Raw genomic sequence first — 14,768 nt, forward strand, 5'->3', positions numbered from 1 at the left:
TCCTCAGTTTTCTCCTATCACAGCCAGTAAACTCTGTAACAGTTTTAAAGTTACCATTGGCCTCGTGGTGAAATCCCTTCCTCTCCGGCAACTGAGTTAGGAAGGATGCCTGTATCTTTGAAGTGACTGGGTGTAATGATACACCATCCAAAGTTTAATGAATAACTTCACCTTGCTCATAGAGATAATCAACGTCTGCTTTTTAAAAATATTTACCCATCTACCAATAGGTGCCCTTTTGTGCGAGGCATTGGAAAACCTCCCTGGTCTTTGTGGAATCTGTGTTTGAAATGCACTGCTCGACTGAGTGACCTTACATATAATTGTATGTGTGGGATATAGAGATGAGGTAGTCATTAAAAAACAATGTTAAACACTATTATTGCACACATAAGTTGTCCATGCAACTTATTATGTGACTTGTTAAGCAAATGTTTACTCCTGAACTTATTTAGGCTTACCATAACAAAGGGGTTGAATACTTACTTTAAAGTACTACTTAAGTAGTTTTTTGAGGTATCTGTACTTTACTTTACTATTTATATTTTTGATTACTTTTTCTTATACTTCACTACATTCCTGAAGAAAATAATGTACTTTTTACTCAATGCATTTTCCCTAAGACCCAAAAGTACTCATTACATTTTGAGTGCTTAGCAGGACAGGAAAATTGTCCAATTCAGGCACTTATCAAGAGAACATCCCTGGTCATCCCTACTGCCTCTGATCTGGTGGACTCACTAAACAAACACAAATGCTTCATTTGTAAATTGTTGGAGTATAAAAGAAAATGGTGGTGTCTGGTTTGCTTAATATAAGGAATTTGAAATTAGTTATACTTAGTTATTAGTTAGTACATTTTAGCAATTACATTTAGTTTTGATACTTTAAAATCAAATACTACTCAGGTAGTATTTTACTGGGTGACTCACTTTTACTTGAGTCATTTACTATTAAGGTATCTTTACTTTTACTCAAGTATGACAATTGGATACTTTTCCCACCACTGTTTATTAGATATTTTACAAATGTATCCACTGCACTCACTCGTTTTTGTTAATATATACCCCTAACCAAACGTAGCAGGCATGATATACAGTACCAGTAGTGTCTGCTCATCACACATCTTACTGGTGGGTGAGACCGGAAGTAAACATCATGTGACGTTGAAAATCAGCTGATCCAGCGTAGACGTCTTTAGTCACGACTACAACGATTAATTCATACATTCCTGGCTGTATTTCACTGGTATTTAATTAATTGATTGATACATCGCACTAAAGGATTTACAATATTGAAAACCATGTTGCATTTATTGTATTTAAATCCCGGTGTTTATATTTTATTCAAGGAAACAAGATACTAGACTGCTGCAACCATGGCGCTCAGCGATGCCGACGTTCAGAAGCAGGTACATTGCAATTATAGCCTTTTAACCTTCACCCGTCTAGCCAACTTCTGCTCTATTAAGGCCTTTTTCCTTTCCTATTATACATGTTTGCAACTGTATATTTGTAAGGAGCATAATTGTGATAGTATCATGCCAAGGTTGTCCTTGAAAAGAAATCAGAAATACTACTACAAAAATACAATTACAATGTCTAGTATAATTAGGACGTTTAATTGTTAATACATTTAATTTAGACATCTAATTGCGCAATACATTTAGTCAGTGCTGTATTTGTGAGGGAGAGATGCAATATATGGTCACATGATGGTAAAACACATGGTCAGCGGAGGAACTTGAATGATCCAATGTCTGGGTGTCTTGTCTCACCAACCCTTCTCATGCACTGTATATAAAGTAGAATTGATTAGGAGGCTTCATAATTACATTTCCCTCTGTAGTTTATGGTTTAGAAACATGTTTTGTTAGATGTAAAGGATGAAATAGAAATGTAAGCTATACACATTCCACACAACATGGTGGAACCAAAAGAGACAAGTTCATTCATGTACAGAGCAATGACGTTTCTAAGTCTGCCTCTTGACTCTCTTCAGTATGAAACATGACTTGGAAAGCATGCCTAATGTGGTGAGTCTTATACTGTCAAATCATCTCTAATTCACACTGTTCTATCCCCCTGTATAGATCAAACACATGATGGCCTTCATTGAGCAGGAAGCCAATGAGAAGGCAGAAGAAATTGATGCCAAGGTACAGTGCTTATTCACAAGTGACTGGCATAGTTCAGCACATACACATTGTGTGTTTTCAGCAAATACAAACTCAAAAGATTTGCATAGGCACATTCAACTGAAATAAGAAAGCATGATCACTCCCCTAAGACATAATGAGAATTTACTGAATTAAAACAATCATTTTAGTACCTTTTAACAGTTCTACTGGTTCAATGCTTCTTAAAATGTATCCTCATAAAGACGGCCTCCTCATTGCATACTCTGAGTGACGAGTGTCTCCCCCTGCAGGCAGAAGAGGAGTTCAACATCGAGAAGGGCCGTCTGGTGCAGACCCAGAGGTTGAAGATCATGGAGTATTATGAAAAGAAAGAGAAGCAGATCGAGCAGCAGAAGAAAATGTTAGTCACTCTTTTTCTTTACAGCTCAGGCAGTGTTGCTGCTCGTCTCTCAGCTCCCTCAGAGACTTCCTCAATCTCTTCTTTCTCTAAAGAGGAATTTGTCTGACACACAACTTCCTTTTAAGTCTTTTATATTCTAAATTTGAAGTCACATTCAACAGCTCATTCATTGTAACAAGCACAGTATATGTTACAGTAGCTATAACTTACACCTGCTTGGACTTGGGATGTGGTCCTGTGCCACAGCCTCTTGTTTACTTACCTCTCTTCCTCTGTAGTCAAATGTCTAACCTGATGAACCAGGCTCGTCTGAAGGTGTTAAAGGCTCGCGACGACATGATTTCAGTAAGTTTAATTTGTCTTGGCTGGCATATTGTTTTGTTCAAACACAGCCAGAGGCATGATGTTCTGCTACAGCAACGCACTCTATGTAAATAATAGGCTAACCCCTCTCAATGTGTGTACTCAGGAAATGTTGAGCGAGGCGCGTCAACGGCTGGCCAACGTAGCCAAGGACCCAGCCAGGTACCCAGCACTGATGGACGGGCTGGTTCTGCAGGTGAGGCCTTTTTTTAAATAATGCAGTACTTGTTACTGACACAGTTTTAGTGTTTTAATTAGGATTTCCATTAGCTATTGCTAAAGCAGCAACTACTCTTCCTGTGGTCCTAACAGAACATAAAACATGACATAATACAGAACATGAATCGACAAGAACAGCTCAAGGAGAACTACATACATGTAAAATAAGATCAATAGAACCAAAAGAGGTCCTGTACTGACACAACCCTGAGAGAAACAGAAATAACTATTACTCTAGGCCTACATTCATATGTTCCATTTACATTCAGTATTATCTATCAGTTACACTCATGCAAACATGTCAGTATGCATGTACATAGGCCTACACGTTGTTTAGGTCAAAGGCATTGTGCGGTGAGTTTTTCATTTTATTTAAAGCAAATGTTTTGAATGTGTCTGTCGCTCTGTTGTTTAATATTAGGGTTTCTATCAGCTTCTTGAGACCAAAGTGACCATCCGCTGTCGTAAACAGGACCTGCAGGTGCTTCAGGTTAGAATGATCCTTTTTACTTGGTAACAGTTCAATGTTGTTCCAAGAGTATACCGGGTTGATGCTTGATTCATATGTTGTATTCCTTTTCAGGCGGCTATCCAAAAGACCATTCCCATCTATAAAGCAGCAGTGAAGAACAATATTGAGGTTCGCATCGACCAGGACAACTTCCTGTCCCCAGACATGTAAGAGGACAGTCCCTTGTCTCAATGTGAACCCATTCATTTCAACTAGGTTTTACTTTGAATTAGTATTGATTGATTAACACGTCATTTAAAAAAATGGTCTTCTGTGGTCTTTCTAAGGTGTCAGTCAAGGGTTCATGAGTTAATTCAAAGATGTTTTTGTGTCTCCTTCAGTTCTGGAGGTATTGAAATCTACAATGCTAATGGGAAGATCAAGGTGTCCAACACCCTAGAGAGCAGACTGGACCTCATGGCTCAGCAGGTAAGGGCACAGGGACAGTCTCACAGGAACTATAGTGGCACTATGAACAGCTAGCACATCTAGTTAATTGACAGTTTTCCTATATAAACAACCAACAGTGTGAATATCCTTGCATAAACTATCGGTTTACCAAGATTCTTTAGATGTATACGCTGTGTGAAGTTTTACACATGATTGTACTGCAAATTCTCAGATATAGTTTGGCCCTGTTTTTCATGAGGTTCAGCTTGGCACTAATCCAGTGTCTGTCTTTCTGCTCAGATGATGCCTGAGATTCGAGTGGCTCTCTTTGGTCAGAACCAGAACCGCAAGTTTTTGGACTGAGTGTCTCCATCCATTGTCTTGAAGAGGAGTTATTTATTTTTGTTGTGTGAAAATGACCATTCCTGTTTCTGTGAGAAGAATTCCAAAAACGCAGTTAAAAATGGAAAAGACACCTTTTTGTTGTTTTGTCATGTATTGTTGTATTTCTGTGCATCTTGGGACAGTATAAAAGTTGAACTTCATTGCAGATGTGAGTAGGAGGAGCAACTTTTGCACAGTGCTAATGGATCTGCTGCTCCCCCTGGGGATCTTGGTTTACACACCGCAGTCATCTTTATTATGATTGGCTGGACAGTAATCATTTGTCTGATTGGATCATGCTGCATGAGAGAAATAGAGTACCACAGTATGAGTCATAATTCCCTTAAAACCTAGCGGTTAAACAAGGAAATGGTTCCAATTGTTTTTTCACCATACATTTTTCCCATAGGGGATTTTAGAAACTCAAAATAAGGCTGTGTTTCATGTAGGCTTACCTTGGCGTGACATTTTGATAACTGTGTAAATCTCTAAGACAAGGACACTTTTATCAATGTATTAACCTAAAAAAAAAATGAAATGCTAATGTTGCTATAATAAAGAACTACAAATGCCATGATGATCGGGACGAGACTGCCGAATCGAGGCAAAGTTAAGATTCTCGGATTTGAGAGTAAATAGAGCTGAATATATTGATAAATCACCTTGTCCCGGAAATTTACACGGTTAACAAAACGTCAACCCAGGGTAAGCCTACACGAATACAGCCCTTTTTGTTAGTGTTTCTAAAATGACCTAAGGGGAAAACATGGTGGAAATTATTGGAACCATTTCATTGTTTGACCTCTAGGTTTTATGGGTATTATGACACCTCCACTGTGGGGCTCTATTGTAGCCAATGCATCTTGTATAGGTTCCTTATTTCATCTAATAACATCTTCCTCTCATTAAAAAATATTGCATAGAGCATGGACTCACCCATAGCTATTTGCTCCCATCCATCACAATTTAAATGAAGTGAAGCCGGAAAAACATTGAAGACCAACTATGTCCTTGTTGAATCCAATTAAGTTATTGATATTATGTCTTTGCTGTTGTATCAAAAAAGAAGGAAGGGTAAAAATGTCCATCTAAAGAGGTTATCGTGAAAATATGTTATAAAGTATAAATCGAAAGTATCAGTTGCCGGCTCTTTTTTGACCTACACAGATTTCTCTATCGTACTGTAATACAACACATTTTTTGGTGACAAAGGAGTTGCACTATAGTCTCTTGTTATTTATTAAATTGAATCATCCATGGTCCCCCCAGAGAATCTCATGACATGCTACAATTTTGGTCCGCATTCTGCTGACTAGCAACAACCATTAAAGAAGTGGGTATACAACAATGGTATTGTGAGCCCGTCAACTCAGACTAAATAGCATAGTCCTGGGGTAGTTTATTGAGAGAGGTTTACACACTTGAGAAGGAAAAAGTGAATAAGGGAAGGGTACAATACTTCGCTTCTGTTGCTTTTCATTTGTAAGTATGCTTTATTTTATTCATGTAAACGTTGGTTGTATTCAGTTGTTAGATTAAAATTGTATGATTATCTGAACATACATGTTCAGGGCTGTGTTTCATTGTTCTTAGAAATCATATTTTATTTGTCACATACACGTGTTTAGCAGATGTTATTGCAAGTGTAGTAAAATGCTTGTGTTTTTAGCTCCAACAGTGCAGTAACATCTAACAATACACACAATCTATGTCGGAGCCGCTCCGACAATCTATGTCGGAGCGGCATAGATTAAGATACAGTGGAATAGGATAGAATACAGTATATACAGTTGTAGTCGGAAGTTTACATACACCTTAGCCAAATACATTTAAACTCAGTTTTTCACAATTGCTGACATTTAATCCTAGTAAACTTTCCCTGTCTTAGGTCAGGTAGGATCAACACTTTATTTTAAGAATGTGAAATGTCAGAATTATAGTAGAGAGAATTATTTATTTCAGCTTTTATTTCTTTCATCACATTCCCAGTGGGTCAGAATATTACACTCAATTAGTATTTGGTAGCATTGCTTTTAAATTGTATAACTTGGGTCAAACATTTTGGGTAGCCTTCCACAAACTTCCCACAATAAATTGGGTGAATTTTTGCCCATTCCTCCTGCCTGACAGAGCTGGTGTAACTGAGTCAGGTTTGTAGGCCTCCTTGCTCGCACACACTTTTTCAGTTCTGTCCACAAATTTTCTATGGGATTGAGGTCAGGGCTTTGTGATGGCCACTCCAATACCTTGACTTTGTTGTCCTTAAGCCATTTTGCCACAACTTTGGAAGTATGCTTGGGGTCCTTGTCCATTTGGAAGACTGATTTGCGACCAAGCTTTAACTTCCTGACTGATGTCTTGAGATGCTGCTTCAATATATCCACATAATTTTCCTCCCTCATGATGCCATCTATTTTGTGAAGAGCACCAGTCCCTCCTGCAGCAAAGCACCCCCAACCATGATGCTGCCACCCCCGTGCTTCACGGTTGGGATGGTGTTCTTCGGCTTGCAAGCCTCCCCCTTTTTCCTCCAAACATAGCGATGGTCATTATGGCCAAAGAGTTCAATTTTTGTTTCATCAGACCAGAGGACATTCTCCAAAAAGTACGATCTTTGTCCCCATGTGCAGTTGCAAACCGTAGTCTGGCTTTTTTATGGCGGTTTTGGAGCAGTGGCTTCTTCCTTGCTGAGTGCCCTTTCAGGTTATGTCGATAAAGGAGTCGTTTTACTGTGGATATGGATACTTTTGTACCTGTTTCCTCCAGCATCTTCACATGGTCCTTTGCTGTTGTTCTGGGATTGATTTGCACTTTTCGCACCAAAGTACGTTCATCTCTAGGAGATAGAACGCGTCTCCTTCCTGAGCAGTATTATGGCTGCGTGGTCCAGCCTAATCTTACTACATTTACACACACTGTACATAGATTTTTCTATTGTGTAATTGACTGTACGTTTGTTTATCCCATGTGTAATTCTGTGTTGTTTTTTTGTCGCACTGCTTTGCTTTATCTTGGCAAGGACGCAGTTGTAAATAACACCTTGTTCTCAACTGGCCTACCTGTTTAAATAAAGGTGAAATATTTTATTTTTTTAAAGAAATGTAAAAAACATGTAGCTAACTAACTAGCTAGCTAGATAAACAATGAACCGGATAATCCCATCTCATGTTACTACCAATACAAACATTGTCGTACCTGTAGTATGAACCTGCAGGTAGCTAAAGCTAACAACTAGGTTCAATGTTAGCTAGCTAACATTAGGCTATAACTAGCAATGCAAATGGATTTCTGATTTGAGTAATATTTCAACACAGATCACACACGTAACGTTAGCTAGCTAACATTAGGCTATAACTAGCAATGCAAATGGATTTCTGATTTGAGTAATATTTCAACACAGATCACACACGTAACGTTAGCTAGCTAATATTAGGCTATAACTAGCAATGCAAATGGATTTCTGATTTGAGTAATATTTCAACACAGATCACACACGTAACGTTAGCTAGCGATCCAGCAAGCTAACGTTCGCTAGCTAGCTAACTGTACACTTTAACTTGCAATGAAAGTAACTTTGACAAAATTAGAAACTTAGAATATCTGAAAATGTAGCATGACTTTTACTCATATACATGGATGAACGCTTCACGGCAGACTGGAACCATTTAACTCCATTTTGATTGTAGCTACATTTTATTTGGCCAACATTGTGTCAAGTCATTTCATTTCATATTGACTGTGGTGTGTGCAGAAAGTAGCTCATCACTTTTTCCAACTGATCTGTCGATAGCGCCTGCTAAATTCAGGGCATCAATGTTGTTGAGAAAAGCAGCAAAACTTTTGTAGTTCTCTATGGCTAACGTTGCATCTTTCAAAAACAGAGCGGTAGACAGGACTATCAACACATACTGAGCAGTTTGTTATAGACAGAAGCATGCTACATGGCACACCAATCCAAATTTACCTCCCGGAATGTCCAGCCCATTCATTATGTCAGCCAATAATGGCTAGCAGGAAAGTTCCTGTCTTTTTCCGTGGTTAAACCAACTAGTCTCGTAATTTAAATGTTTTATTCGTATTTACGGATGGAATACAAGTTTGTTATTAACGCACATGAAAGTTCACGTTCCAGAAGGCATTTCTGCCATAAAACAGTTTTATTAAAAAAATCATGTTTACTTTCAAATGCCTCTCCTATGAAGTAGTGACGTGTGACATACGCCTAGTTTCCTGAACAAGTCACAAATTCCCTTTCACAATAATCCATGTCAAGTGTGAAATAACTTTTTTGGGGATCAACTCTAGATGTAGGCTCATGCTAGACTCAAATTGGTTCTCAATTAAATAAAGGATTTAACAGTGGCAGCCTGTACAGTATGCGAAGTGAAATTTCATAGAAATAAAAACATTCTAAACATTAAAAAAGTTATCCTTTATAGATAAAACTAGACTAAATATATTAATATGTCACCAAATAATTTATTCAAATACACTGTTTTGCAATGAAGGTCTAAAGTAACTTCAAAAGCACTGTCTGGGGTAGCACCACGGTGTAGCCGGAGGACATCTAGCTTTCGTCCTCCTCTGACTAAGTTGACTTCAATACAAAACCTAGGAGGCTCGTAGGCCTCACCTCCTTCCATAGACATACATGGTAATTGTGACCACTTCCGGAGGACTTCCTCCAACCATTCAAAGCTTTAGCAATATGAACTGACATGTTGTCCATCCAATCATAGAATTAGGATCAGAGAACGAACCTAGTGTGTGGAATTGTGCCACAGAGCATTATGGGGGTTATATGTGTTGAGAAGCTTGGTGTTATGTTGGATAGAGACTGAGTGAAGAGTAATAGTTGAGCATTTTATTTATATTATGCAATTCAAATTAGTTTTATCAAATTACAGGAGACAGGAGAGGTATATTATAAATAGTTTTCTTGGTTTTAGAACTTTATTTTTGTGTCCAGTTATTGCAATTTATTTAACATTTTTAAAAGTTAGCCTTGCCATCTTCAGTAGCTAGCTAGCTACCAGAGCGGGTGTGCAGTTTTCTGCATCAGAATGGTAGAATGTCCAAAGCTGCTGAAAACGTTGTGATCTTTTTGCAGAAAAACCCCTTTCATTCTCTGGGGTACATGGAAAAGGTGCAAATTAAAAGCCAGGTTCAACCTCTGCCTGAGATCAGTTGCATGAAAAAGGATGAAAAGGTTCAATATCAACTGGTATCAAAAGTATAACTGGTTAACAGGGAGACTATCATCAAGCTGCCTGAATTGCTGGCCTTGCCTGCTTTTTGGAAAGTCTGAGCCTTGGTCGAAAGGTGGGTACAATCACCTGAAGAACATCGATCGATCGTTCAGCTAAACGGCAAAACAAAAGCACGAGCATATAAATGCCCACATCAGATTCAAGCTTCTGGGAATAAGCTGCATAGATAGAAGACACGACGAGAGGGAAAGTTCCGCCAACAAGGGCAACTACAATGAGCCTGCTGAGGTAATTGCACATTACAACGCTTTTCTTGCTGAACATATCGAACTTTTGACTGTCTTTTCTAGGATGTCGAAAATAATTCCGAATGATTTGATAGCTTCCATTGCATCATCCATTAAATTGTAGATAAGAGGTTGAAGCAACACATTTTTTCGCATTCGCTCCATTATGCTTACCACTATCCTCCGGTATTTATTTAGCAAAGATGATAACACATAATCACTCTGCACAGACACAAGCAAAAACTCATCACATAAATGTTGCACCTAAGCATTAGAAATCTGACATGCTGTATGAGATGAAAACGAGAGTATTTTTCAGTCTGATCAACTGTAGGCTACTAATAAGAGCAGCTGAATAACGTTACATCCTATGTGCCCTGTCCGTAAATTAATTGATAACGTTATGTATTTATTGTCCGTTTGTGTGTCTGGAGAAAATGTGAATGTGATCAAATTTAGTTTAAATTCAAAATTGGGCTGGCTGGGCTGCCTATACGTTTTTAATCCAAAATGATTCACTGGAATGAATCAGTCAACATAATAGTGATGACAGATGTGAGTAAATGTTTTATAAGGCCTACAGCTGCATAGGCCCGCATGATGCAAACATGCATAAAGCAAGCTCAGCCCTGTGAGTTCTGTTGTCTTTCAGTTGTTGCCTGTGTCTGGGTAGAGTAAACCCCCCTCCTAATCCAGTTTAAATATAATTTATATGAACAAAAATAAGGTAGCTGCAGTTTGAAAGGGGTTTCATCCCTACCATGGCCAGGAGACGGCCTACAGTTCGGAACCGACAGAGACGCTCCACAGCCCGGAACCGACAGAGACGCTCCACAGCCCGGAACCGACAGAGACGCTCCTCAGCCCTGAGTCTCCAGCGACGCTCCTCAGCCCTGAGTCTCCAGCGACGCTCCTCAGCCAGGAGTCTCCAGCGACGCTCCTCACCCAGGAGTCTCCAGCGAGGCCGCGCAGCCCAGAGTTTTCAGAATGGGGACTAAGCCCAGAGCCACCTCCGTAGTTGGGGGTGGGGGGGGTGTAGCACGGGAGCCGTCGTTGACGGTGGCCACCCTCCCTTAAAGTTTGGGGTTGTTTTGTGTTTTTTTTTGTTTAAGGTGCATTTGGGGTCTGCACCTTTGGGGGGGGGGGGGGGGTACTGTCACGTCCTGACCAGTAAAAGGGGTTATTTGTCATTATAGTTGGTCAGGGCATGGCAGGGGGGTGTTTGTTTTGTGTGTTTGAGTATTTTGGGTTTAGGTTCTAGTTTTCCTATTTCTATGTTTAAATCTAGCTTTTCTATTTCTATGTGAGTTTTGGCAATGACCTCCAATTAGAGTCAGCTGGTTGCTCTCTCTAATTGGAGGCCATATTTAGTTGTGTTTGTTTTCACTTGTGTTTGTGGGTGGTTGTTTCTAGTATAGTCTGTGCACCTTACTGGACTGTTTTTGTCGTTTGTTTATTTTGATTAAGTGTTTTCTTTAATAAAATAAGAAGATGAGCACTTTACCTGTTGCGTTTTGGTCCCCCTTCAACGACGCTTATGACAGCACTCTTGCACTGAGATGCAGTGCCTTAGACTGCTGTGCTATTCAGGAGCCCAGTTATTGTGTGTAAGGGGGCAATTACCTTTTCACACAGGAATTTGGTGTTGCATAACTTAATTAAGTAAATAAAACAAGTGTCAATTTTTTGTATTATTTGTAAACTCAGGTTCCCTTTATCTAATATTAGGTTTTGGTTGAAGATCTGATAACATTCAGCATCAAAAAAAGAGGAAATCTGACAGGGGTCAATACTTTTTCACAGCACTTTTAAATGAAGGAGATTGACACTCACCCAACTTCTCGATGTGAGCCTCCATCTTCTCCAGCCTCTTGAGCATGTCCTGGCCCCTGACCGAGTCATCCTGATTGGCCCTCTGCAGTCTTTCCCCATGAGAATGAACCTCCCGCTTAACCTGTTGGGGCTAGGGGGCAGTATTTTCACGGCCGGATAAAAAACATACCCGATTTAAACTGGTTACTACTCTTACCCAGAAACGAGAATATGCATATAATTAGTAGATTTGGATAGAAAACACTCTAAAGTTTCTAAAACTGTTTGAATGGTGTCTGTGAGTATAACAGAACTCATATGGCAGGCCAGAACCTGAGAAGATTCCATGCATGAAGTGCCCTGTCTGACAATTTGTTGTCCTTCTAGGGCATCTCTATCAAAAATACAGCATCTCTGCTGTAACGTGACATTGGCTCTAAGAAGGCGACAGAAAGTGGAATGAGAGAGCTCTGCAGTCTCTGGGCGAAAAACAGCTGGAGTTTTTGTGAGTGGTCAGGCAGGGAACACTGACACTGGAGCGCGCGTGCACGAGAGGACTCAATTTTTTTTCTTTCTCTCTTTGAACGAATACAACGTCGCCCGGTTGGAATATTATCGCTATTTTCCGAGAAAATTGCATAAAAATTGATTTTAAACAGCGTTTGACATGCTTCGAAGTATGGCAATGGAATATTTAGAATTTTTTTGTTGCGAAATGCGCCTGCGCGTCACCCTTCGGATACTGACCTCAACGCACGAACAAAACGGAGCTATTTCAATATAACTATGGATTATTTCGAACCAAAAAAAAAAAAGCTGTTTTTTGATATAAATATGAACTTGATTGAACAAAACATGCATGTATTGTATAACATAATGTCCTAGGAGTGTCATCTGATGAAGATCAAAGGTTAGTGCTGCATTTAGCTGTGGTTTTGGTGTTTGTGACATATATGAATGCTTTGAAAATGGCTGTGTGATTATTTTTGGCAGGGTACTCTCCTGACATAATCTAATGTTTTGCTTTCGCTGTAAAGCCTTTTTGAAATCGGACAGTGTGGTTAGATTAACGAGAGTCTTGTCTTTAAAATGGTGTAAAATAGTCATATGTTTGAGAACTTTGAATTATGACATTTTGTGGTTTTAAATTTGGCGCTCTGATGTGTCACTGACTGTTGAATAGTGCGGGACGATTTCATCCCACCTACCCTAGAGAGGTTAATGGATGTGATGTAGAGTATTCCAGCGGCCATGGCCAGCAAAGAAGCCAGCCCTCGAACCTAGCCTCATCGGCCCTCTGCGTGTGAGTGCTGAGCCTGGGGATACAGACAGGATGGCCTTCCTCTCTCACTGAGATCCAGGCTCGCCTGAAAGGAGGGAGGGGTGATGTAATAGAAAGTTCCAAGTGAAGAAAAGAGAAGAGCAGTTGCAGATAGTCAATCAAAAATCTATTTGTTTTACTAAAGTTTGCAACAGAGAGAAACATCCAGCAAAGAACATGTCTAACTGGCCTCTGGAAACACCCTTATATCCTAATCAGGATACATCTGTAAAAACAAGCCCGAGAGGCTTGTAGGAAGTCTAAACAGAAGCTAGTGACTTTGTCAGCTGCTACAGAATCACATTGTTTCACACAATACAATAGTAATCAGTGTATCCTCTGTCCTTGTACCTACAGTCTTGTGTCAACCATATCAGCAGTTACGAGTTTAATCCATAACATACAGCCTCTAGTCTAGTGACCATCAACCCGAGTGTTACAAACAGAACGCTGGAAATCCCGTGATTACACAATCTCTAAATTAGATATGTGACCGACCGGCTCGATTCAGTCTTATGTAGCAAAATATGAAATTGTGTTTCTTACATTGGATAAAAGTAGACTTAGAGCTAGAAAATGGTATATCATACATGACAGTTGAGAAACAATGGAAAAGTCATTTGAAAGTTGAAAGCTTTGAATGTTGATAAACTTGTAACCCCAGTTTTGAGAAAATGGCAGTGGAATGTTTTGTTACACCTACTGGAGAGCTCTTCTGTCTACATCCATTCAACGTCTTCCACACCCTCTTAAGCATCAGCCCCACCCATCTCTTTCAGGATTCATGTGAGGCCATGTGCTAAACAGTGAATACAGTCGTGTACTAAACATCCAGAGATTTCAAGACTAAAGGCTGGTTTATACTACGTCTATCAACATGTCTGTATACAGTTGTCATTCATTATTACAGGAAACTCACAACAAGATCATTATTTAAGTTAATGGCGAGCTAATTACAGAAAATAGGTTATGGTTGTGAGTGTGTAGAAACAAAAGCATGGCACTCGACTAGAGCAGTGGATCCCAAACGTTATATAGTCCCATACCCCTTAAAACATTCAACCTCCAGCTGCGTACTGCCTCTGGCCCCAGGGTCAGCGCACTCTAAAATGTAGTTTTTTTGCCATCATTGTAAGCCTGCCATACACACACTGCACAATACATTTATTAAACATAAGAATGAGTGTGAGTTTTTGTCACAACCCGGCTTGTGGGAAGTGACAAAGAGCTCTTATAGGACCAGGGCACAAATAATAATATAATAACAATCAATCATTTTGCGCTTTATTTAACCATCTTACATATAAAACCTTATTAGTTCATCGAAAATTGTGAATAACTCACCACAGGTTAATGAGAAGGGTGTGCTTGAAAGGATGCACATACCTCTGTATTGGAGAGAGTATGTCTTAAATCATTTTCCACGCACAGTCTGTGCCCGTATTTAGTTTTTCATGCTAGTGAGGGCCGAGAACCCACTCTCACATCAGGTATGTGGTTGCAAAGGGCATTTAGTGTCTTAACAATGTGGAAAAAGTAAAGGGGTCTGAATACTTTCCGAATGCACTGTATAACTCCCTTCCACCAGAGCTGTAAGAGAGAGGGCCGACCATCCATGGGATAAGTTCATCTCTGAGAGCTCATAGAGCAGTCGAGGACAGGACTTCAAAACTACACTGATGTCAACTCAGCTCTATATGATGTCAATGCAGAAAACTATTCTTTGACCCT

At 39.6% G+C, this 14,768-nt stretch overlaps 1 protein-coding gene and 1 long non-coding RNA gene across 2 annotated transcripts; one reads left to right on the forward strand and one right to left on the reverse strand.

Moving 5' to 3' along the window:
* The first annotated feature begins 1,114 nt into the window (after positions 1-1,114).
* Positions 1,115-5,543, forward strand: LOC115180012 (V-type proton ATPase subunit E 1). Its single transcript, XM_029741868.1, has 10 exons — positions 1,115-1,248; positions 1,352-1,411; positions 2,093-2,158; positions 2,431-2,540; positions 2,819-2,885; positions 3,010-3,099; positions 3,544-3,612; positions 3,706-3,800; positions 3,975-4,062; positions 4,324-5,543. The coding sequence occupies exons 2-10, from the start codon at positions 1,379-1,381 to the stop codon at positions 4,384-4,386; spliced, it is 681 nt and encodes a 226-aa protein (XP_029597728.1). The 5' UTR covers positions 1,115-1,248; positions 1,352-1,378; the 3' UTR covers positions 4,387-5,543.
* LOC115180013 (uncharacterized) lies at positions 1,603-2,435 on the reverse strand. Its single transcript, XR_003873022.1, has 2 exons — positions 2,332-2,435; positions 1,603-1,793 (listed from the first exon to the last, which is right to left on the reverse strand). It is a non-coding gene; the product is annotated as an uncharacterized LOC115180013 (long non-coding RNA).
* Positions 5,544-14,768: the final 9,225 nt, after the last annotated feature.

This window comes from Salmo trutta, chromosome 40, assembly GCF_901001165.1.
Source record: "Salmo trutta chromosome 40, fSalTru1.1, whole genome shotgun sequence".
In the NCBI taxonomy this organism is placed as follows: Eukaryota; Metazoa; Chordata; class Actinopteri; order Salmoniformes; family Salmonidae; genus Salmo; species Salmo trutta.